Consider the following 23714-nt stretch of genomic DNA (forward strand, 5'->3'; position numbering starts at 1 on the left):
GCGAGCGCATCTTTTCATATATCTGTTTTTTTGTCAATGACATCCCCGATTAGCGCGCCTCCTTTTCATGCATGTAGATTTTTTTTTTTTTCTGTGAGGCCTCTCCACCGTTTTACGACCAGAGGGGCGGGAGTCACTTTTGTTCGAAACGCACGGCGAAGCACGGGCCCGGGAACCGTCTGGCATTTCTTGGAAATGCACGTTTCCGCGTCTCCGTGTGTGTCTATGGGTAAGTTTGTGTCTTTTCTCTGCTTCTAAGTTCCTGTGTTGGCAGTGTAGACAAGATGGATGAGCGAGAAGCAGTGTGTGTGCGGAGCGGTCGAGTGTGCAAACGAGAGAAAGGCTGTGCGACACGGCACACGCACAGAATATGCTGAAGCATACATGAACTGGCACAAGTAACTAAAACACTTGTTTTGGAGGGGAGGGGGTTGTATGCATGTGCAACAATGGAAGACTCTACGGACAGCATGCGCACAATGAGCAGACGACACAACGAACCGGTTGGCACCCACCCTTCGCCCGTCGGTCAGAACGACACACCAATGGAATGCCTTTCGCGGAGGTTTTCAAGATATGTCAACTTGAAGGCTCGGGAGCCAGGGCAGAGGACATTTGCTTGTGGAAGGAAAGAACGAGCGGGCTTTGATTTGAATATTTGCAGCTTTACGGGGCGCGCATGGCTCTAGTATTTTGCAGAGGTTATCTTCGATGGCTCATCTATGCAGTGGACTTGTTTTTCTGAAATGTCCAGACCCCTGGTCAGTGGCCCTTAAAGCGCTAATTTGTACACAATTGTGCTCACAGCAAAATCTCTGCTTTTTGCAGAGTGTGTGGCACCTAGTAGCGATTTCATTGTTTCAGTGGAAAAGTTGTTTTCTTGTGCAAATAGCGAACGCAATAAAAAATTTCTCACAAAACAGTTAGCTGAGTAGCACGTCGTCCGCCATTTTTATGCAGACAGATTTTGTCACGAGTGATAACGTTGATTGTTTCTGCTCAGTTTTGAGCATGATGTGCATCTTCAAAACGCTAAGTGATTCCACGATCCCTCGGGTGCTTACTTGACAAAGCCGGACATTCCAAAGTTACTGTTACCGATCTTTCGCGCTAAAGAACTAACAAATTCCCTTTCTTGAGGCCTGAATGTACAATTTAGGCATAAAAAGAAGTTTTCATTCGAAACAAAAAATGTCGCCTGAAAGGGTTAACCATGATGCTCTTTGACCAAGCTGCCATAGCGCCATTAAAATCAAATCATCATCAAATTGAAGCAAAATGTGTTATTCTTTTTGCCTGATTTACAAATGCGCTACGCTGCTATGAGAGGTGTTAGCATTGCACATGGGAATGATCCATATCGTTGGGTTACTGCAATATCGGAAGACATTCTGTGCTAGTCTGACACAGAAGTGGCAGTGCGAATCAGTCGTGGAGTGAACTTTGCGCCTCTGCTGGGTGTAAAGTGTGAAAGGCTTTCTGGCAGTCATTCCGAACTTCCGGCGTAATCGAGAGACTCTCAACTATAACCATTGAAATCCCAGAGATGCCAGAAAATTCTAACAAAAACAGAAATAAGCCACTAAATTTGACACCTGCCTCAATATAGATTGAAGGCTTCTAGTTCTCACAGGGACATGAACATGACATATTAGTCAAAGTATATCGTATGACCATCTGAGGGTGTTGGCTAATCGTACAGTTTTTGTGGGGAAGGCAACTGAACATGAAAGCTGAACATTTTTCGAAACCTAAAAAGAAATTGATGGTTCAGCGACTTGATTGGGTCTATCATCCAAAAGCACTTGGGTAGAGGCGTAGTAACGCCTGTGTGAGTTGAAAAAGTGAGCTGGTTTGTTGCTCGGATGATTGCTGCTATTGACGCCATGATCTTTCCCAACTATACCAACTTACTGAAAACCTGTCTTCTTTGCCCCTGACTGTAAAATATACCAACGTGACATTAGCTTTTGTTGGTTTTGAGCATTCAGCTAGGAATTTAAGCATGTAGTATGCCTACATGAGCACAAGAAGATTAGAGAAGTGCATGGAGGACCTCATGGAACTGCTTGCCGTTTTAGGTTGGGCCATGCACGTTTTGAGTAACTTCTGCCCCACTTAAAGCTATCAGCATTTTGGCTTTTCTTTTTTTTCCTTCATAATGCCGCACCTTTTGGTAGCGAGATAAATGCTTTCTCTGGAGAATCAGACAAAAAAATTGGACTTCCCTCCACCGAACTGAGCTGCAGACAACTTACACCTGAGGGTTGGCAAAAGTCCATAACTTTTTTGCAATTAGAAGTTCCTGCGATAACAGCTAGGAGTAGGCGGTAGTGTTCCAGAATGAATTCGTGAGGAAAATGTGTGCTCCAAACTTTGAATTGATCCCAGAGAACAGAACAGTGCTCTCCACGATATATGCTTGCACAAAACGCTGAAATGTAGGGGTACAAAGGTGGGTAATCTCTGCAGAATTTGCTCGTGCGATATCTTGTTCTGCAGGGCGCTGGAACAGTACAGGTGCTGATATAACGCGGAACCAGTGGCCGGAGCTCGGAGATATTCGCAGAAAAGCTGCCAAAAATCGTAGCTACAAAGTAACGGTATTTCCAAAAACGCGCCACTTTCTCAAGAGTCTTATCGTGCGCCCAGTACAAATAGGCTGACGTCGGCAGAGCTTATCGCGTGACGTGAACGTCCCCGAAGGCGGTCACGCGAGCCGGGATTACCCAACCGATACGAGTATTATACTACAGCCGCGTTTTATCTGCGCTATCCGCAGTCGTGTCTCGGGCGGTCGCCTTATCACTAGCGCCCTCACACTATCGTCATATCGTTTATACGCGGAGGCGTGTTCTAGTTGGCGGAGTGGGATTTTTTTTGTATTTTCTCTCGGCAACATGGCGACTCTCTGCAGCGCGTCGCGATGGCTCGTCCGGCCGGCGATCCGTGATTTACAGGTAAGCGCGGCATGTCCTGTCTTGTGCCTGCCCTTTTCGCTTCTTTAACGAGTGAGCACGCGAAACGTGCGGCGCCGTAGAGGCATTTTTCGCGTTGTTATTAGCGCTGCAACAGCGTTGTCTCCATCGCTGCACCTCGCTCTGCAATGTGCATAAGCACAGGTTTGCATGACAAACTACGGATAAACCCTTTGCGCGATGCCCCAGGACACCGTCGTTGCTGCAGTCTAGTTCTACTGGCTGCATTCTGGGTGATTTTCTTCCCACGAAGCACTACGGACGAAACTCGCGTACCTGTGCAAAGTTTCGCCGTATGCCCTAGCTACGCGCTTCAAAGGGGTCACCTTTGCATAGCGAATTTTCGCAGTGGCGCTTCGCTTCTACGGCCTCACAGAGCGCCGATCTGGTTGACCGGCCCTTTCCATTGCTCGACGGGCACTGACGGCGTCGTGTAAGGGGCGAAAGTTTTATTTCTGCGGCCTGTTTATCCGCGCAGCTAGGCACGCGAGTCGGTTGCACAATTTGCGTGAAAGGTGCGCCGTTCGCTAAGCTGGGCTCTCGCTCGCAGCGCGCCGCCGGGCACGACGCCCGCCACTTTGACACGCGCTGAGAGCGACGGGTCAGCTCCGTAGACCGGAATGAATGACCGCGTCCTTCAACCGCGACGCGTTGGGCATCCCTGCCAATTTATTCGTCGCCGGTTCCGGCTGGCATGCGTTCCTCCTCCCATTATCGCCTCATCGCCGGACTTCCGTTGTTAAAATCTGCGTAGCGTTCTCGCTGGGGCTTAAATATCGTTCTTGTAATGATATTATAGCGAATTTAATTTCGTTTTGCAGCTCGGCAAGGTGGGCAAAGTATCGAGCGCTCAGAGGAAATTCCACTCGTCGCGGAAAAATGAACAGAAGGTAAGTAGTGTTCGGCGTTTGTCGTCTAGTGCACGTAGAGTGATCGCTTGAAAGGAATGACAGTCGGACCCGCGTCGAAACTGCTAAGCTGATGGAAACTTCGAGCTGCTGCGGACAGTTCGGAGTGGCACGCGGAGTGTATGTCATCGCCGAGCGCTGCAGTCTGGCAACCTTCTTGATGGCGTGCCCCGACGTGTTCCAGTTTTATTTTCAGCCTTGACCGTAAACAAACGTCAGGTGCCTGTGCCACGTTTGAAACTGTTGTGGCAGACCAGATTGTTGTCTTTGGGCGTGATCCCGCGGCCTGATACTTTGGCTTTCTCTCAGTCACGGTGTCGTTATTTTAATATAAAAGAGCTCGTGTGTGCTTTCTCTTCTTGGGAAAACAAATGGACTTCCGAATTGCCACAAGCTTACACACATAACCACAGCTGTGCAGCTGTTGTTGCCACAATCAGCCATAAAGAGTTCATGTGGCATCATGTCAGAAATGCTTGATTGATCTGTATTGGAAACCTAAGCACTTCAGTCAGCTGTGCCTACTTCGGAGGACTGGAACTAGACACATTTAGTTTCATGGCTGAATAGTCAGTCATCAGCAGTTCAGGCTATGATGCAGTCGTATGATTTAATTCTACTTAATCTGTGCTTTTACAGGTATACAAATTGAGGAATGCAGCCAGCACGTTACTAAACTTTGTGAGCATTATGAACAGGAGCATTCTTCAAGATCTAAAAAACCCCTGGGCAACCTCTAAGCAAGGTGTGATGGAGTAGAAAAATGTAGCATAGCTTCAGCCAGACACCACCATATCTCTGTTTTCTCATTTAATGCCTTAAAAACTAAGCAGGACAGCTCATGTTTTATTGTGCGTATGCTGTGCTGCTTTGGATTCTGTGTGCTTGGTCATTACCGTATTTTCCAGTGTATAAGACGCACCCACCATATATGCAGGCTGTCATTGAAAAAGTTGGTATATAAGACGCACCCCAATTTACCCAGTTAGGCTAGTGAGGCTTAATTAAACATGCTTGTGTGACCATTGTGAAATGCACCGTACCTGTGAGTTTTTAAGCAACGCTAAGTGATCGATAAGGCAACACGCATGCCATACCCGCCCACGTTTTAGCAAAAAAAAAAACGGAAGCTCTCTCCTTATGTCCATAACAACATTTTATTTTTACTTATAACCTTCGAAGTCTTCATCTTCGGATGCGCTATCAAAAAGTTTGCCCGTTTCTGGAGGCAATGCAGCTGAAACATTCTCTTTGCACTACGCACGTACTACATACAAAGAGCAAACAAAGTTGCAAAGGGAGACTAAAAAAAAATGCCGGCTTGTCTTGGCTTGTCTTGACAATGGCAAAAAGCGCGATTGTCGCCATCTTTTGGCATTTCACATTACTTTTGCTTGGGGCCTCCGAAACGGCCGCGTATTTATGATCCCTTGAGTCATCATCCCCGCCGTTTCATGATAAAGTTCACCTAAAGAATTTGCGCATGGTGATCCCCGTATTATAGCCGTGTTACAACCGCGTTATTGGTAGCGATATTTTTCTGGTGAAAAAAGCTTGAACATGAACCTGAGTAATTTCTGAACTCGCAAGAAAAAAGACGAAAAATTCGCATATAAGACGCACCCTTGTATAGGACGCACCAGCAAGATTTTTGAAGAAAACCCGCGTCTTATACACCGGAAAATACGGTACTTGAGAGAATTACTAATTCCTCATTGTGTGATGCTACAGATCATCATGTCGTACTGTGCCCGATGCCTTGCCTCATTGCGTTCCACTTTGTGGGCCTTGGTATGAAATCAGAAATGAGATTATGATGGCCGGCAGTCCGGTGTCAAAATCAAACAGTCAGGTGGTGTTATTTGTCAGAACATAGGCTTGAAACCATTTTCAGTTCGGCCACACCTATTGTTGTGCGGGAAAATGAAGAATTTAGCCTTTGAGTAAGTGTGGGCTGTTTGACGCTTGTTTACGGTCAGCCTGTGTAATTCAGGGAAAGAAAAAAGAACAGTTTTAGAGCGGTGGCTCTGCTGGTCACTTTTCGAGCCTCCGAGTTATGCTAATTCTAGGAATAGAATCCAAGATGGCGGCCTCCATAGCAATGACATTGTATTAGAGCATTAAGCTCTGCTTTTCGCTTTTCGGGTCTCAGCATTGAGCATAGTTATGCATTATAACACAAATTGTAAGCCAGTGCTTGCCATGGTTATCGAGGTGGTTACGTAGTGGAATAAAATAACAGGCTTCAGCGTGATGCCAAGCACCACAACTCGAAACTGAACTATGTTCATCGGGTATTGCCATTGTATATCGTTTGGCAGGCGTCAATGTTGGGCCACTTAGTCCTGACATTTATGTAAAATTTGTGGGCCAGCCGTTTGCTGCAGAATCTTCCATATAGTGTCATACAATTCAGCGTTTCGTGCAGCATGCACTTACTAGTTATAATCAAGCTGGCGGCAGGGATTCAAACTTGCTTCCTATGTACCGTATTTTCCGGTGTATAAGACGCACCCACCATATATGCAGGCTGTCATTGAAGAAGTTGGTATGTAAGACGCACCAGTGTATAAGACGCACCCCAGATTACCCAGTTATGCTAGTGAGGCTTAATTAAACACGCTTGCACGACCATCGCGAAATGCACCGTACTTGTGAGAGTGATCGAAAAAGGCAACACTCGCGCCACACCTGCCCACGTTTTCGCAAAAAAGAAAGAAAAATGAAAGAACTCTCCTTGTGTCCAAACAACATTTTTTTTTTACTTAAAACCTTCGAAGTCTTCGGATGCGCTATCAGAAAGTTTGCCCATTTCTGGAGGCAACACAGCTGAAACATTCTCTTCGCACTACGTACATACTGCGTACATGGAGCAAAGTTGCAAAGGGCGACTAAAAAAGAATGCCGGCTTGTCTTGACAATGGCGAGAAGTGCGATTGTCGGCATCTTTTGGCATTTCACATTACTTTTGTTTGGGGCCTCCGAAACGGCCATGTGTTTGTGATCCCGAAAGTCGTCATCCCCGTTTGATGATACATTTCGCCTAAAAATGTTGTGCACGGCGGTCCCGGTATTCAAGTATTAACCGTTTTACAACCGCATTATTGGTAGTGATATTTTTTCGGTGAAAAAAGCTTGAACGTGAACTTGAGTAATTTCTGAACTCGCAAAAAAAAAACCGAAAAATTTGCGTATAAGACTCACCCTTGTATAGGACGCACCAGCAAGATTTTTGAAAAAAAGGCACGTCTTATACACCGGAAAATACGGTACCCCCAATTCCACATCTTTATGAATATTTATATAAGCATTGCGACTATGTCGCATTTCATGCAGCATGAACATACTAGTTAAGTTAGCCTAGCTCACGGAAGAGATTCAAACCGGCGACCTATGTTAGATATGTTAACGCTCGATATTCGAGCGCTGCCTCAGCGTCTACTTATTTTTTTATCGTTCTGAGGTATTGTTCGAACATGTAGTAAAGCACATTGTTGGGCTAGTTGGTGCATTGCAATGAGGAAAGTAAAACCAGCCAAAAGAAGATGCACACAGGAAACTGGGAAGAAGACAGGACAGAGGCTGGGCTACCAACTGTTTATTTAACAGATTTGGGCTGATACACACACACACCCACGCACGCACACACGCGCGACATTCACTTGCACGGCCATCGCACAATCACCATCCCACTCAACCGTCCGTCGTTGAACAAATGTAAAAAAAAAAACAATTTTTACTAAGACTGCATTCACCTTCTATCTTCCATCGGTATCCCACAGCTGCCGTTGCCTGTTTCAAAAGAAACAGGCATGTTTGTCCAAAAAACGGGCGTTTTCATAGGATCTTGTTTTGACCGTGCCGTAGCATCTGCTGTTGACAGTGGCTCAGTCCTGCGAATTTTTAGATATGTTGCCACTTTTTTGGTGATTTTAAAAACTAAGCATACCTTGACACACATAAGAACTTTGGAAAGGATCTTAGGTCCGTTCAAAAAACTTGGGAAAGGCCTTGCCTTTGCCCATGCACTACTGGTGAATAATTATCTGCAGTTTTTAGATAATATACATGCTTGTACGTATTTTCCCAGCGCAAAGAAAGAATTGCTGCCTTATGTTTCCATGCATTTGCCTGGAATCTGTGCTGATTAAAGTCCTGTGCCCAGATGGTTGAGGCTAGTATTAGTATTCAGATTGACAGGCTTCAAAGGCAAACTTCCTGCTCTGTCATGTCTGCTGTAGCACAGACCCTGTTACAAAAAAAGGGACAACAGACACCAGAGCCAAGCCAGCACAAAGGTGACCACAAATGATCCCCTGTACACACAGAGTGGCATACAGCCTGAAAAAGGTTACGGTCAGGTTTGACATACCCATTGTTTTTCTCAGCGCCAAGAAAGTGCTCACACATCATTCAAAAAAGGCCCCAGTGCGAAAAGAGGCATGGTAAACCCTTTGTGGGTGGTTTTTGGTGTTGTGTATCAAAAATACCGCTTATGTGTGGAGGGGTCTGTATGGGCCAAATGGGTCATTGAATCAACGATAGACTGTGGGAGCAGCATAAATCATTAAAAAAGGGAACGGGATTGAATTTGCCCCTTCACTGCAAAGAATGCAGGTGTGAGCCGGTGCTTGGTGGTATCAGGATTCTGGGCAGGAGTCACGATAAGGTGACTCATGAAGTACTTGAGGCCTTTCTGATTGCAAAGAAAGGCGACACATGTTTTAGTGACTGCTCTGTTGGCCTTCGAAGAAAGAAAGTTGCCTGTGCGGCATCTTTTTTTATAATCACAAGGCCTTGATGATAGGGAACAGCCATGTTTGCTTACGAAGAATGAAATTTGTTTCCACTTGATGTGGTTTGGTTTGTTGGGCGCTGAAAGCACTCCTTGTTTTTGTTTTACTGCTAGTGACTCTGATCTTGCAGTGATTGCCTGCTATTGCCGATATTTTCTGCACTGAGATTAGGCAACAGTAGCTGTGAGACACCCATGGTAGAAGGTGTATGCGGTATTGGTTAAATTTTTGTTCGTTCCTGGACGGATGGTTGAGTGGGATGGGGATTGTGTGACTGAGTGCCCTGTATATATTTGAGCCCCAGTCTGCTAAACAAACAGTTGGTTGCTCGGCCTCTGCTCTGTCTTCTTCTCAGTTTCATTTGCGGGTCATCTTTCCGCTGGTTTTATTTTCCTTAATGTCAAACATGTGTTGGTGAGAAAATTTGAAGTGGTAGGTGCTGCCACGTAGAGAGAAAGCCTTTTCATTTTGCCGGAACTGATTCAGCTGTTCTCCTTACAGTGTAGCTTTTGGCATTCCCAATAGTAATGTGTGCCCAGCCCATACCTGGTTTAGCTAGGTGTTTATGCTGAGGTGTCGGGAGTTTGCCCCACATTAACCAGCAAATTTTTTAGTGCCATCTTGTACGCTTCAGGTGACTTGATTCTTGAAGCAGTTTGTTGCGGTTGTTTTCATTTCATCAGCGACACCAGCTGCATTTTTCATGCTGAACTTGTTTGAGCTGCTTAGTCTGGTAGAAACACTAGTCATGGTTTGCCCCCCCCCCCCCCCCCCCCCTTTTTTTTCTGTAAGCAGCCCTACCACAGTCACCTGTGTGTAAAACATAATCGTGGAGTTTTCCAAGTGCCCTGTGGTGTCATTAATTGCAGTCAAAGCTGCAAAGTGGCTTGCGTTTTTCTGTTATCTTCTAATGCTCCATACTCTTGCATTCTTTAGCTTCTATAGTGCAGATAGCAGGTTTTATCCACTGTGCATATTCTGTGCACTTGTGCTGTGCACAGAATATGCACAGTGGATAAAACCTGCTATCTGCACTACAGAAACATTCAGAAGCAATTTTCTGCTGCAGGCTAGCATTATCTTCGTCTGTAGGCACTTGCCTTGTCTGCTTCCAATGCACTTAATGAAAAGGCCTGAACTGTATGCTTTGTCTGGCTTACCTTGTGTTTGATAAAGCAGTGAAAAGTAACAAGAACCAAGACATGTAGATGTGCGAGCCTTGCTTCCAAGCCTGCAGCTGTGTGCCTGTTCTGCTCACGGCATGCCGGATTTAGAGCACAGCTGGAGAGGAAATTAAGACTGGATGGTGGCACTAAACCTTTGAGGCCCAGCCGTTGAGTCTTGAGCCAACCAGTGTGCTCGCTTAGGATTGGACAGTTGTGAGTTTTTTTTGTTTTTTTTTTATCAGCAGTAGGAGGCAGTAAAAGTATACGTAACGGAGGATCTCTGTGTGTGTAGCTTGTTTCTGAGGGGATCACTTCTGTCTCATTCACTTTTTTTTTAACCTATGGACCCCTCACACAACTACTGCGCAGAGTTCTGTGGTCCTCCCTTTATGAAACACATAATACCAGTGACACGTAGTGAGACATTAGTGATTCTAACTCTTAATTGTAACCTGCTTGCTGTGTTGTTCTCTTCCCAGCATGGCAGTCGAAAGTAGTCTCTTGTGCTCTAGTGCATTGCAATGCAGTGCTTCATTACTGCCACTTACTAAGGTGCATACCGATGAACAGTGCAGAATCCAACAGGCGCTTCTTAGGTAACTTGTGTTGGGGTTGTTTGGCGTTGAGAACCTGTGTGACCCATTCACTTGCCTCAAATATCACAACTTTAGCTCTTGTTCTTGCTTTCTGTTTGGGGGTTTACTGGCTGATGGTGTGTGAAAGAAACATGTACAGGTTGCTTGATTTGGGTGCATTTGCCCTATTTTGAGTGAAGGCAGTCGTACTTTTGTTGAGTCTTATTTTAAAAGACAGGCCTGTGTTGAATAATTATAACTCTTTCGCTACCGCAGAAAAATGGACGATTTGGAGTGTACGGAAAGAAAAATTTTTTTCACAAGAACTAATACACCCAGCACATATTGCAATGCATGAAATTGTAGCTTATTAGTTACACTTCTGAGTGAAACAAACAGAAGAGTTGTGTGTGCGAAAGTAAATGAACATTTATTTGTGAAATTTGCTAAAAACACAAAAAAAGTATATAGCAAAAACAAAAATTACCGGCTGCACTAAGCCAGAACTTGATTGGAGGAAAACTGGAATATACAAACTGTTGCACATGTTTATAGCTGTCATTATTCACAGTTTCAGCTATGAGAAAAATTTGCTGCACTTTCCATGGCCTGTCAAGTCAGGGGTCCCGTCTGTGGTGCCACTGTGAACAGCAATCAGGGGTGAAGATGTGAAGCAGAGGTAGACTGACAGGTGCTTCACATAAGGTTTTATCTTTGTTCCTCCCTTGTTCTCTGATAGCCGAGCTTGCAGTTTCTTCTTTTTTTTTTAATTTTTTTCGGTTGGTGTTGAATGGATTCTATGGGAGGATTGGGGGCGTGGACTTCATTTCCCTCATCATACCCGAAGATTTCTTGAATGAGCTGCTCCCTGATAGCCATCTGATAAAATTTGGCATTTTAGGCAAGCTCTAAAACATCAGAATCAATGAAATAAGTTTTAGCGATGTGGTTCGAAAGCCAGGACACTTTCCAAGTCTTGCCAATAGATGCTGCCGCCACTGAATCATCCGGGTCCGTTACGTGCAAAAAAACAAACAAAAAAAGCGAAAAACCAATTTTGAGAAATGATTTTTGATGGCAGAGGGCCAGAATAGATTATTCTGGTATTTCAGTAGAAATAAAGTCGCGGCAGGTCAACAATTCCATTGTATATGATGATTCCAATGAACATCAGCATCTCCAACAGATTCACGTCTTCCCATGAGCCGTCATGCCGAACTTGCCGAAAATCTTCCTCCATGCCTACTTATTAGTGTTTCCGCACACAGTCTTCATCATTTCCGCCGTGAAGAGCATCAAAAAAAAGTCGAGAAGTCGAGCTAATCTCCGAGCGCCGCTCCACCGCGATGTGCCGATATGGACACCTAGCTGTCGTCTTGGTTGAAAAACGCGACGCGACCTTGAGCATTTGGCAAACTGCCTTCGCCATACGTTGTCAAGACCCTGAAGCACAAAAATAAACCATTCCCATCAATTACAAACCGTATGAACCGCAAAAAACCCACAGCGAACGAAAACAGAACTTGCATGCAAGTATGCGCTGACGTTCCAGGCTCCCGAGGCGAAGTCTCGCTGTTGAAACCGAAATCCAACGTTTGTACATTGTTGCCCGACTAATAACCACTGCTTTCGTCGCAAAAAACGAAACCGAAACCGGCCGACGTACTCGGTGTCAGCTTTTGTTTTCGAGGAGCGCGCGGCGACGCGGACGCCATTTTCTCCGGCTGACGCCGCTGCGGCCGTTCAAAGTTTTATTTTTCACGGCGCCCCCTCGTGTCAAAACCCTGAAACCAAGGCTGCAATCGAAAGAGCAGTTGTAGAGCTTGCTAGCTAGATGGCGGAGCACGTTCACGACTCTCCAAAATGAGCTTTTTTGCGCAGGCGATTTGAATCGATCATATGCGATCGATGGCCTATGGCGCGGTAGCGAAAGAGTTAAACAAATATAGCTGTAGTATGGCAACACTGGGCAGCGCCTTGGTGCATGCTGGATTGAGTCCTGCTCCAGTTGGGCAAACTTCAGACAGTGCCATTACTGGAACCTCAGTTTTGGAGCAAAATTGTGCATGCCATATTCGGATACAACTCAGCAATGAAGCGGCAGATAGCCCTCAAAGGAGACCCGCCAGTCAATGGCGTCAGCTGATTTTAGTGACACGGCGATTGGCCTGATTTAAGCCGTGGTTAACCCCCTTTCATCTGCCACCCTCTGTAATTTCATGCTAGCAGGTCAAAATGTGTTGCATTTTGTTTTGTTACATGTTGTGCTACCTGCTGTGATACAAACCGTTATAATACCTATTCTTCTCACCCATTGAGGAAGATGGTGTTTCAAATGGTGCTGATTAGCTCATAGTAATATATTTTAAAGTGAGTGCTAAAGGGGACCCTAGGATGATGCGGGACACAGTGACAGGACTGGTGCCAACTGAATCTTATTTTCTTGTGCTGAGATGTTGTCAGTCACCCGCAGCGGCTCTGTGGTGATTGTGTGTGGAGGGTTTTGTTTGAAATTTTTCATGTTTTGTTGTGTGACATTTTGATACAGCTGTCGATGCCGCATATAAAGGCTTGGCACACACGAAAAATGACATTCAGTTGCAAGGGGCAGTGGTCCTGTTGTTTTGATGTCTATTTGACTAGTGTAATTTCGTCTTGGCATGCGTAGAAGTATTTCAGGCTTCCTACACGAAATTGATGCAAACTTCCCACATCAAAAGGGAGACACTAATTCCAGCTGAAGCCAGCTTGAAGAGGAAATATTGGAGGCGAAATATATTGCCTCCGACATATTGGAGGCAACAAAGTATCAGACAAAATATAATTCGGAGCAAAAAATGATCCAGTTGGACACAATCTTCAGTTCCGTAATCCATCTGGAAGCAGAAGGAGTTCCAACTGGTGCTGAATGTATTCCAGCTGGATGGGCACAGTTTCCAGTTCCATAATCCAGCTGGAATAGAAATTTTTATCTGGGTTCTGAAGAGCTTCTACCCATTCTGAGTGGTGCGGGACAGTTTTTCACTGAGTATACCTGGTTGATTGCAGCTGGGTGGTGGCTATGAAGTGGTGGACCACACCTTCGATGCCGTCGTGGTGGGAGCCGGCGGAGCGGGTCTCCGAGCTGCCTCTGGTCTCGTGGAGGCTGGCTTCAAGACTGCCTGCATCACCAAGCTCTTTCCCACACGCTCGCACACCGTCGCCGCTCAGGTGGGCACTTCTTTTTGTTTCCCTAGGCTCGCCAGCAGTGCACGAGGTGAATGCTAAGGAAAAAAGAAGCTCCTGATGGGGGAAAATGTTGCATTGAAGGGAGGCGAAAAGAGGAAGTTGGTGCAAGGTGTGATGCCTGTCGGGTGCTTCATGTTGCCTCATGGCAGGCATCGCATTTTTCTTATCCTTTTTTTTCTCTCTCTCTCTAGCTTGAGGCCAGTTATTACTCCATAAGTGACGCGGCAATCATATTTCAGCCCATAGATGCACACATCCATGTTCTAGCGGATGGTTTGGCATGCATTGTTAAGGGGCAGCTGAGAGTTGGGTAAGCGGATGAGATTAATTTTGTGGGGATAGGGTGGCTGCAGCTGACACGGGTAGGGTTAGGGAGAGACACGAGAAAGTCCTTCGCCTTGCAGCGGGCATACTTAGGCTGATGATGATGACTTAATTGTCAGATCTGGCAGTGCTTAGTAAATTAGATGGCCTATATTCTTACTAGGTTTTTTCCTCTTGCTCATTGGTCTGCGGCACTTGTTCATCTCATTTCATTATTATAGTAGTAATCCATCGAGCTGGAAATGCAGTGTGAAAAAAGTTTCTTTCGAACCTTTATGCGCTTTGTTTGAGACTACATTATTAGCGGGACCGAAAAACAACCCCCGCCGCGGTGGCTCAGTGGTTATGGTGCTCGGCTGCTGTCCCGAAAGACATGGGTTTGATCCCGGTCGCAGCGGACAAATTTCGATGGAGGCGAAATTCTTGAGGCCTTTGTACTGTGCGATGTCAGTGCACATTGAAGAACCCCAGGTGGTCAAAATTTCCGGAGCCCTTCACTACGGCGTCCCTCATAGCTTGAGTCACTTTGGGACGTTAAACCCCAATAAACCAAACCAAACCAAAAAACAACCCACAAAAGACACTGTAAAATGCGAAAGTGCGGAGACAGTGTTGACTGCACCCCATTGTCAGTGCCTCCTTCTGAATCTTGTCTGCATTTATTGTGTGCTTTTTTTTTTTTTTCATGATGCCGCAGCGCTTTGACAATTGAAGAGAAACCAGTGCACACAGATGGACCAAAAAGACTGGACGAGTGGTGTGTCACACCTTTTTGTTCCGTCTGCTCACTGATTTCTCTCCCAGTGAATACATACCAGCTTGCTTCAGTAGCCATTTCTTGTACTCTTCTGCATGTCCACTGCAGGTTTTTAGCTCCGGAAGTAAGAGTAAACTTTCACGTGGGTGAATGCATTTCTTGCTTCTCTAGATTGAGGATTCAACATTTCTAGGGTGTTTGCAACGCATGAGGCCTGTGTGGGTGCACTGCTTCCTTCACCAGAGCTTGCACCCATGTTTAGACTTGGCACTTGTGCTGCATATGGTTTATTTTAAATGTGGGAAGATCTCTGCTGTCATGTACTGTTGGGAAAGTTGTGCCAGTAGGCATGTGTGACTTTTGCTGCTATTTTCAACTCGAACAACTTTGCCTGCTTTCAAGGCTGGCACATTCATTGGCTACCTGAGCTGCTAGCTTGGTAGCGCACTTTGCACTAATCATAGTAATCATACCACTGAAGAAATCGGTGGAAATTAACTTCCGCCCGTGTTTTGAAACCCGGCTCTACTTGCCAAGCGTGCACCGTGCAGAGCAGTGTACGGGGCTGTTCACCCTCTGTCACTTGTGCTTTTCACCAGCTGTACACCGCAAAGCAAGTCGGGTGTGACCAGTGACCGGCACATGTAGGGCTTCCTCGTGTTAGAAATTCAGTCAGGTTCAGTGTTCAGGCAGTGGTAATCAGGAAATTTGATGTGGAGTGAAATGTCTGAAATGTTGTAAGGTAGTGATTGGCAGCTGTGAGTAGAGAATACCATTTCGTAGCATGTGTGGCACTCTAGATCTGTTCTGTTAGCATGGGAATGCCTTCGTTGCATAATTCATGGTGTACCCGTTCTCCCTTCCAGGGGGGCATCAACGCTGCCCTGGGAAACATGGAGCCAGACGACTGGCGGTGGCACATGTGAGTTCCCTCTCCCCCTCGGTTCTTCAGCCATGCAGTGGGTGGATGGATTGCATAGCCTCATGCAGAACAAAGTGCAAGGGAACACAGAACTGCGAGAATTACACATTTTCCTGCTCATAAGGCGAATGTTTGCAGCATGGGACTCAAATTGTGACATCACACCCTTGGCCTCTGCCTCGGATGACAACATCCAAGTAGGAAAGAAAAAGCTACTGGGTCATGTGGGATGGGGGACTCATTATGACTGGCATGACGATTAGAACACAGCTTGTTTCCTCGCATTAGCCGGGCATTTTATGGGGCCATCAATGGCCTCGACAGGGTGCTGCTGTGGCTAGCCCCAGCACTGTATTGGGCGCTTGCTTCACCTCTGACCAAGCCCTGTGTCGCAGGTATGACACGGTCAAGGGGTCTGACTGGCTGGGTGACCAGGACGCCATCCACTACATGACCAAGGAGGCTCCCTTCGCCGTGCTGGAGGTCTGCCTTTCTTTTCTTTTTTTTTCTTTTGCTTTGGCTGCCATGCACAGAGAGCTATGCTTTGCAGATTGGCATTCTTGGTATTTCTACTAGTAATGGCTTAGTGGAGACGAATCTGACAGGATCACTCCGAAAGGCTTCTGAAAATTGTATTCAGTTATTAGAAGAGGCAGCGCCGTCTATGTGAGTTTCTTGAATTGAACATGATCCTCCACAGGAATGAATGCCATGAAGTGCTAATTTCATGTTTGGCTTCGCTAGTTTTTGTTTGAAATTGTGGGTTTGGCTTTGGGCTCATAGCTGCTCCACAGTTCAGGTTATTGATATTGTGAGACAGGAGACAGAGCGCAGGATGGAGCGAGCTTTAATGGCACCCGCAAGTATGGCGACCCACCCTTCGAAGAAGAAGATGATCGATGATGATGGATATGTACAGATGAAGACGAAGGTCGCATGTTGTGCTTTGAGCGATGATGATGGATATGTACAGATGAAGACGAAGGTCGCATGTTGTGCTTACACTTTCTCCCCTCGCGTACGAAAGCGACCGGCCCGGGCGCAGATTAGAGCACAGTAGGGCGACGGGCAAAGGGTTTGAGGCGTGAAACATGAACAATCTCGGCACCTCGGCAACGACGATCATTAACAGGATGAACAGGGGCAACGCGATAGTTCACCGGGGACGTTTGTTCGAGTACAGTATACGGACCAATATAACGGCTCAAAAATTTTTCACACAATCCCGGGGTACGCACTGGAGTCCACAGCAGTACCTCATCACCAGGGTGAAAAAATATGGCACGGTGGGAGAGATCATAGGTGTTTTTCCGGGAGGCTTGGGAGGCGTCGGTATTCAGGCGGGCAATGGCACGGCAGTAGGTAAGACGAGAAGTAAACTGTTCGTGAGAGAGTCTGGAAGAGGTTGAGGGGGCGGAGAAGAAAGACGCTTCGAGGGTGAAGGTAGGTTGACGTCCATACACAAGGAAGAATGGGGAGAAGTTGGTGGTTCTTTGCACGGCACTATTGTATGCAAAGGTAACGAAGGGAAGCATGGTGTCCCAGTTGGTGTGGTCGGGCTGGATGTAGGTGGCTAGCATATCGGACAGCGTGCGATGAAAGCGCTCTGTGAGCCCATTGGTCTGAGGGTGATAAGCTGAAGAGGTTTTGTGCACGGTTCTGGAGGCGTGAAGAACTTCGGCAAGGATGCTGGAGAGGAAGGACTTGCCGCGGTCACTAATAAGGACACGAGGAGCTCCATGGCGCAGAAGGATGGCGTTCAGGAAGAAGTGGGCGATCTCTGAAGCAGAGCCGGAAGGAACAGGGGCCGTTTCAGCGTATCTGGTTAAGTGGTCGATGGCAGTGACGATCCAACGGTTGCCCGTTGGTGTTAATGGTAAGGGACCGTAGAGGTCAATCCCAACGACTTCAAAAGGGGAGAAAGGACAGGGGAGAGGCTGTAGAAGGCCCGCAGGGGCAGACGTGCTCCGTTTACGACGTTGGCAAGATATGCAAGACGCAATATATTTTCCAACAGCGGTTGAGAGGCCAGGCCGAAAGAAACGGCGCTTGATGCGGTCATAAGTTTTCTGAAAGCCTAAGTGGCCAGCCGGGGGATCATCATGAAAGGCCTGCAAAACTTCTCGGCGAAGAGAACGGGGTACGACAGGCACCCATGAGTCACCGAAGGGGCTGTAATTGTGCCAAAGAAGGATGTTGTCGACTAGCTTGAAAGAGTTAAGTTGGCGACGTAGGCGGGCATTCGGTGGCCGCGTAGCACCGCTCAGACGGTCGATAAGAGTCCGGCAGTAAGGGTCGGCCCGCTGCGCTGAGGCGAGATCGCCAAGACTGGGAGCTGGCATCAAGTCAATGGGTGCGGCGGTCAAGGTTGAAATAGCCGTCGAAGGGGTAGTTTGGCAGTTTGAGGATGCGGAGGACACGGGTTGCGGATGCGGAGGTTGGGTTTGGGCGAGGGGACAACGAGATAGCGCATCGGCGTCCTGGTGTTTCTTGCCCGATTTATAGGTGACGGTAAAGTCATATTCCTGGAGACGGAGAATCCAGCGGCCGAGGCGGCCGGACAAGTTTTTCTGCGAGGACAACCAGCACAGGGCATGATGGTCAGTGACAACTGTGAACTGGCGGCCGTACAAATAAGGGCGAAATTTCTGAATGGCCCAGACAACAGCGAGGCACTCTTGCTCAGTTATCGTGTAGTTCTGCTCCGCTGCAGTCAGTGTACGACTGGCGTAGGCGATGACTTGCTCGCACGAAGAGTGCTGCCGCTGCAGAAGAACTGCACCAATGCCGTGTCCACTGGCGTCCGTGTGTAAAATCGTTGGAGCATTGTCGTCGAAATGTGCCAGTATCGGATCAGATGTGAGAGCCTTCTTTAAGGTAGTAAAAGCGACCTCACAGGCCTCAGACCAAACAAACGGCTGGTCAGCGCAGAGGAGCTTATGCAAAGGGGCCGCAATAGAGGCAAAGTTGCGTATGAAGCGCCGGAAGTATGACGCTAGCCCCAGAAAACTGCGCAGGTCTTTGACGCGCGATGGGCGAGGAAAATGCAAAACTGCAGCCACTTTGTCGGGATCAGGCTTTACACCCTTCTGGCTAACGACGTGACCGAGTACCTTGATAGAAGTGGAAGCAAAGCAACATTTCTTGGTGTTTAACTGTAGGCCGGCCTCAGAAAGTGCGCTTAATACTTCATCGAGACGAACAAGGTGTTCAGAAAAAGTCGAAGAAAAAATGACTATGTCGTCGAGGTAGCATAGGCACGTTTTCCACTTCAGGCCTCGGAGAACGGTGTCGATCATGCGCTCGAACGTGGCCGGAGCATTGCATAGGCCGAACGGCATAACGTTGAATTCGTATAATCCGTCGGGAGTGGCGAAAGCAGTTTTTTCCTTGTCGGCCTCATGCATAGGTATTTGCCAGTATCCGGATCTTAGGTCGAGACTAGAGAAAAATTGTGCACCTTGGAGACAGTCGAGGGCGTCATCAATCCGAGGCAGCGGATAAACATCTTTTCTAGTGATCTTGTTAAGGGCGCGATAGTCAACACAAAAGCGTACTGAGCCATCCTTCTTTTGAACCAGCACAACAGGCGAAGACCAAGGACTCGAAGAAGGGCGTATGATGTGGCGCTTGAGCATGTCGGCTACGTTATCTTGAATAACCTTGCGCTCACTAGAAGACACACGATACGGGCGACGGCGAATGATGCCCGAACCATCTGTGTAGATGCGATGCTTAGCTGCGGTGGTTTGGCTCAAGGTTGTTGCCTGGGTATCGAAGGAAGCGGCATGCTTGGTCAAGACGGCAAGCAATTCATCTTTTTGAGTCGGGGTGAGACCGGGGCTGATAGCAGCTGAAATAGATGCAGAGGCAGGGGTCGAAAGAGCGAAGCTTGATGGGGCAGAGGAAAGAACGGCCACAGGTTGAGTGGTATCCACAGAAGCGATGGCTGTGCCTTGACGCAGAAGAATGGGTTCCGGCGTAGTGTTGAAGGCAGTCAGTAGTGAAGACCCATTGGTGAAGCGGAGCAGGGACGCGACGAGAAAGATGCCCCTTGAGAGAAGACGGGGGCTTGGTGTGACGAAAACGTCCCCAGCGTGGACGTGGGCAGAAGCAACAGAGAGGACATCTTCGCAGCCGGGGTAAAGTACATGATCAGCGGTGGTAACCAGATGATGAGAAGGCAGGACAGAAACGGCTGAAAGGTCGGATACAGAAGCCTGTAGAGTAGGGGGACAGCAGGTAATTACAGCTTGCGCAGAGTGGAGGAAGTCCCAGCCGAGGATGAGGGGATAAGCACAGGAGGGAAGCACAGCAAATACTATGTAGTGCAGGATGCCGTCGATAGTGACTCGTGCCGTACACAATCCGGAAGGACGCATTGATTCATCATTGGCAGCACGGAGAGAAGGACCACTGTAAGGGGTGCGCACCTTGCGAAGACGAGAACATAAATCAGAACTAATTACAGAAATGGCGGCGCCCGTATCGATCAATGCTTCTACTACAGTGCCTTCAATGTCAACGGTTAACATGTTCGATGGCTGTGCAGGAGGAATTGAGAGGGCGGCGTGTGGTGCAGTTTTACCTCCGGAAACTGCACAATTTAGTTTTCCGTGTGACCAGTTGTCTGGGAGGATGCTGGACGTAGAGGCGACGACGAGCGGCGGAAAGGCGATGGGGAGCGGCGGCGCGACGGCCTGTCGGTCGAGGAGCGGTCCGGAGAGGTAGAGGGATAGGAGGGACGATAATTGGTATGGTCAGCAAACGGTGGGCGGTAAGCGTACGACGAGTGCGGAGCGTCTTGGGAGAAGTCCCCGTACGATGGGCGACGAGGAGGACTGGAGGCAAACGCCGGACGGTAAGCAGGCGACGAGTACGTAGCTCCGTTGCGAAAGTCTGGGTACCACTCGCGCTCGTCGCGTTGACGCCGACGGCACACACGGGCAACATGCCCGCGAATTCCGCAGTAGTGACACACCGGCCGACGTGTAGGCGGACTCCAAACAGGACACATAGCGGGGCTCGGGGACACAGAGACCGGAGTTTGCTGGACGGGCTGTGGATGCGACGGGTAAACAGCAGCAGGAGGCGTCGCAGCAACCTGGGCATAGGTAGGCACAAAACGCGGTACAGGTGGTTCCGCAGCCAAGGGGCGAGTGACCGAAGCGAGCTCGTCTTTGATGAGATCACGCAAAGGCGAGGACGACGGGGCTGGAGGCGGGTGGGAATCAACTGGCGGTAAGGTGGAGCCGTGCAGTTCCTCCCGGATAATGGAGCGAATGAGGGAGCGTAAGTCCACGTCGGGTGAAACTGGGGTGTCCCAGGTGTCTTTTAACCGAAGCGACTGAAGGTCGTCAAGACGATGGCAAGTTGTTCGGATGTCTTGGACTGACGTTGGATTCTGAGCAGCAAGCGTGTTGAAGGCAAATGACCCAAGCCCTTTCAGAAGATGGCGTACCCGATCGTTCTCTGACATAGCGCTGTTGACACGTCGACACAGGGCAAGCACGTCTTCAATGTAGGATGTGTAGGACTCACCGGGTAGCTGAACGCGCGTATCTAGCTTTTTTTTGTAGACAGCGGGGCTTGCACCAGATGTGCCAAAGATTTGTCGTATCTGTGCCGAGAAGTGAGCCCAGTCCGGGATGGCATCTTTGTGGTTGACGAACCAAGTCTTGGCCACGGCAGTGAGGTAGAACGACACGTTTACAAGTTTCATCGCTGAGTCCCAACGATTATAGGCACTGACCTGGTTATATTGGTCGAGCCAGTCCTCGACATCGTCCCCACGAAGACCAGCAAAAATGGGAGGCTCGCGCTGGAGTGTGGTGATGGTCCAAGTGGGGTGTCCAGAAGATTGGGAAGAACCGGGTTGGCTCATCATGGCTGGCTCCAGACGGTTCGAATCGAGAGGAAGAAGAACGGGGGGCCCATCGGGAGTACGAGTGGTGTTGTCGCTGACGGTATCCATCGGTGCGGATGGTACGAGCAGGTGGCGACCGGAACGTAGCTGCAGTCTGGCGGCGGAGAGGACACAGGGATCGAGAGCACACTCCACCACTTGTGAGACAGGAGACAGAGCGCAGGATGGAGCGAGCTTTAATGGCACCCGCAAGTATGGCGACCCACCCTTCGAAGAAGAAGATGATCGATGATGATGGATATGTACAGATGAAGACGAAGGTCGCATGTTGTGCTTTGAGCGATGATGATGGATATGTACAGATGAAGACGAAGGTCGCATGTTGTGCTTACACTTTATCTATTGTATGCCATACTGATTGAAATGCAGGAAAGCACACCCGCTGTGCAACAATCTGAAAACTGTTTATGCACATTCCTTATTGCTGGGTGCACTGGTGTGCATTAATGAGTTTCATTCTGGGAGATGTTTGGCATGTGGTGCACTTTAAAATTAGCAAAGCCTTTCTTGGAGGTTTGCTTTGAGAGGAATCATATTTCTACTACTGAGTCCATGTCTTTTTGTCAAACAAAGGCCAAGTCAAAGAAAAAGAGTCCCTTTCCCAGCATTCTCATGGTGGGGCAATAATCGCAGTGCCAATTTTCCATCTGGGTAGCTGTATGAAACTCATAGGAACTCACTGACCTGAGTAGACCGTCATGAATGGTGAATTCGTCAGTGAGTGTTTTTTGTTTTGGCTGCCACCTTTATTGCGGCAGGACGCTAAGCTTGCCTGTATACCGAGAGGTCTGGTCTGTTCAGTGACTATATACAGCCTTGCCTAACTGGTTATTTTATTTTCACTTTACATATTTGAACAAAGTGGGCTAACCTGGGCCATCAGAGAGCTAGTTTTGAAATGTTTCCTTTAGAGTGAGCGCCTCTTATTTTGCGTATTTTCTGCAATTGATGATGCTAAGGAAGGAGCGAAGAGGAATAGGTGCTCACAAAGCCTTATTTTGAATCGCATGTCATGGGATAGTGCACAAGTACCCTGAGCATTGTCTCTGATGCATTCAGTCGATCCTCTGTCTAGCCAGCAAGGTGTCTGAAAGGGCAGTTTGCTTTTGGTACATGACCTATTACAAAACGGTGAGGGCCTTCCTTCCTGCTAATCGTTGTTCCTTGTAGTTGTGAGTGGGGAGCTCTTCTCCTTGCCTGCCTCCCCGCCAGTGTTGTGTGTGCGTGTGTGTGTGTGCAGCTGGAGAACTACGGGATGCCCTTCAGCCGCACCCAGGAGGGCAAGATCTACCAGCGGGCCTTCGGGGGCCAGTCTTACAACTTCGGCAAGGGGGGACAGGCACACCGATGCTGCGCTGTGGCTGACCGCACGGGCCACTCCCTGCTGCACACCCTCTACGGGCAGGTATGGAGGACGCGCTGTCTTGCACGCGCACTGCAGGGGGATATGCTTGGGTCAGTTGTAAGGGCTACACTGAAGCACCTACCTATACTCCATTTCATTCCCAGCAGTCAGCGCTACCAAAGCTAGTGCGCCTCTTCACGCAGGCTAAGTCCATGCCTAAAAAGTAGGTCGCCATGCAGCCAGAATGAACGCAGGCATATTTCTTTATGACAAACCTTAAATGCCATGACTGGCAGCCTCCTGGACTTCGTTTTACCTCTTGCTACATGTTTTTCCTGCGACTCGTCAAGACTTGGAGAAGAAAGAATTGCATATGGCGGCATGATACGCGGCTGGTAGGTCGAATCGCTCTTAATCAATCCATGCCTTAAAAGTAGTTGACACTCAGTGGAAATAATAGCCAGAGGGCCCAAACAGGGAGTGCCTTACAGCTTTGACCACAATTTTGAGTGGTACCTCTTCGTTTTATACCGCTCTTTGTTTTTGGCCAAACACTCGGCGGAGTTTTGAGAAGAGCGAATGATACATGGCGGAGTAATATGGTTTCCTGGACGCACTACCAACGCAGCCTACTTAGCATTGCCTGTGATGTATGAAACAGAGTATAGCAACAGTGAGGAAGCAGTGTGTATACCTTGGCCTTGTCACAACGGGAACTGAGTCAGTTTTGGAACTGGAGTCAGTTACTGGTATCAAAGCTGCTGAGGTTGTTGATGCATTGGTTGTTGA

At 48.0% G+C, this 23714-nt stretch overlaps 1 protein-coding gene across 2 annotated transcripts in view; it reads left to right on the forward strand.

Annotated features, from left to right (window-relative positions):
• The first annotated feature begins 2804 nt into the window (after positions 1-2804).
• SdhA (succinate dehydrogenase, subunit A (flavoprotein)) overlaps positions 2805-23714 on the forward strand; it is a 33937-nt gene continuing 13027 nt past the window's right edge. For both annotated transcript variants that reach the window (XM_089558724.1, XM_089558734.1), the window contains exons 1-6: positions 2805-2960; positions 3800-3868; positions 13472-13633; positions 15599-15654; positions 16050-16137; positions 22821-22985. In XM_089558724.1, coding sequence (XP_089414850.1) covers positions 2901-2960; positions 3800-3868; positions 13472-13633; positions 15599-15654; positions 16050-16137; positions 22821-22985 — 600 coding nt within the window. In that variant the 5' untranslated portion in view covers positions 2805-2900. The remainder of the gene's footprint in view (positions 2961-3799; positions 3869-13471; positions 13634-15598; positions 15655-16049; positions 16138-22820; positions 22986-23714) is intronic.

Source organism: Amblyomma mixtum, chromosome 1 (assembly GCF_055824585.1).
Source record: "Amblyomma mixtum isolate Tamu chromosome 1, ASM5582458v1, whole genome shotgun sequence".
Taxonomy (NCBI): domain Eukaryota; kingdom Metazoa; phylum Arthropoda; class Arachnida; order Ixodida; family Ixodidae; genus Amblyomma; species Amblyomma mixtum.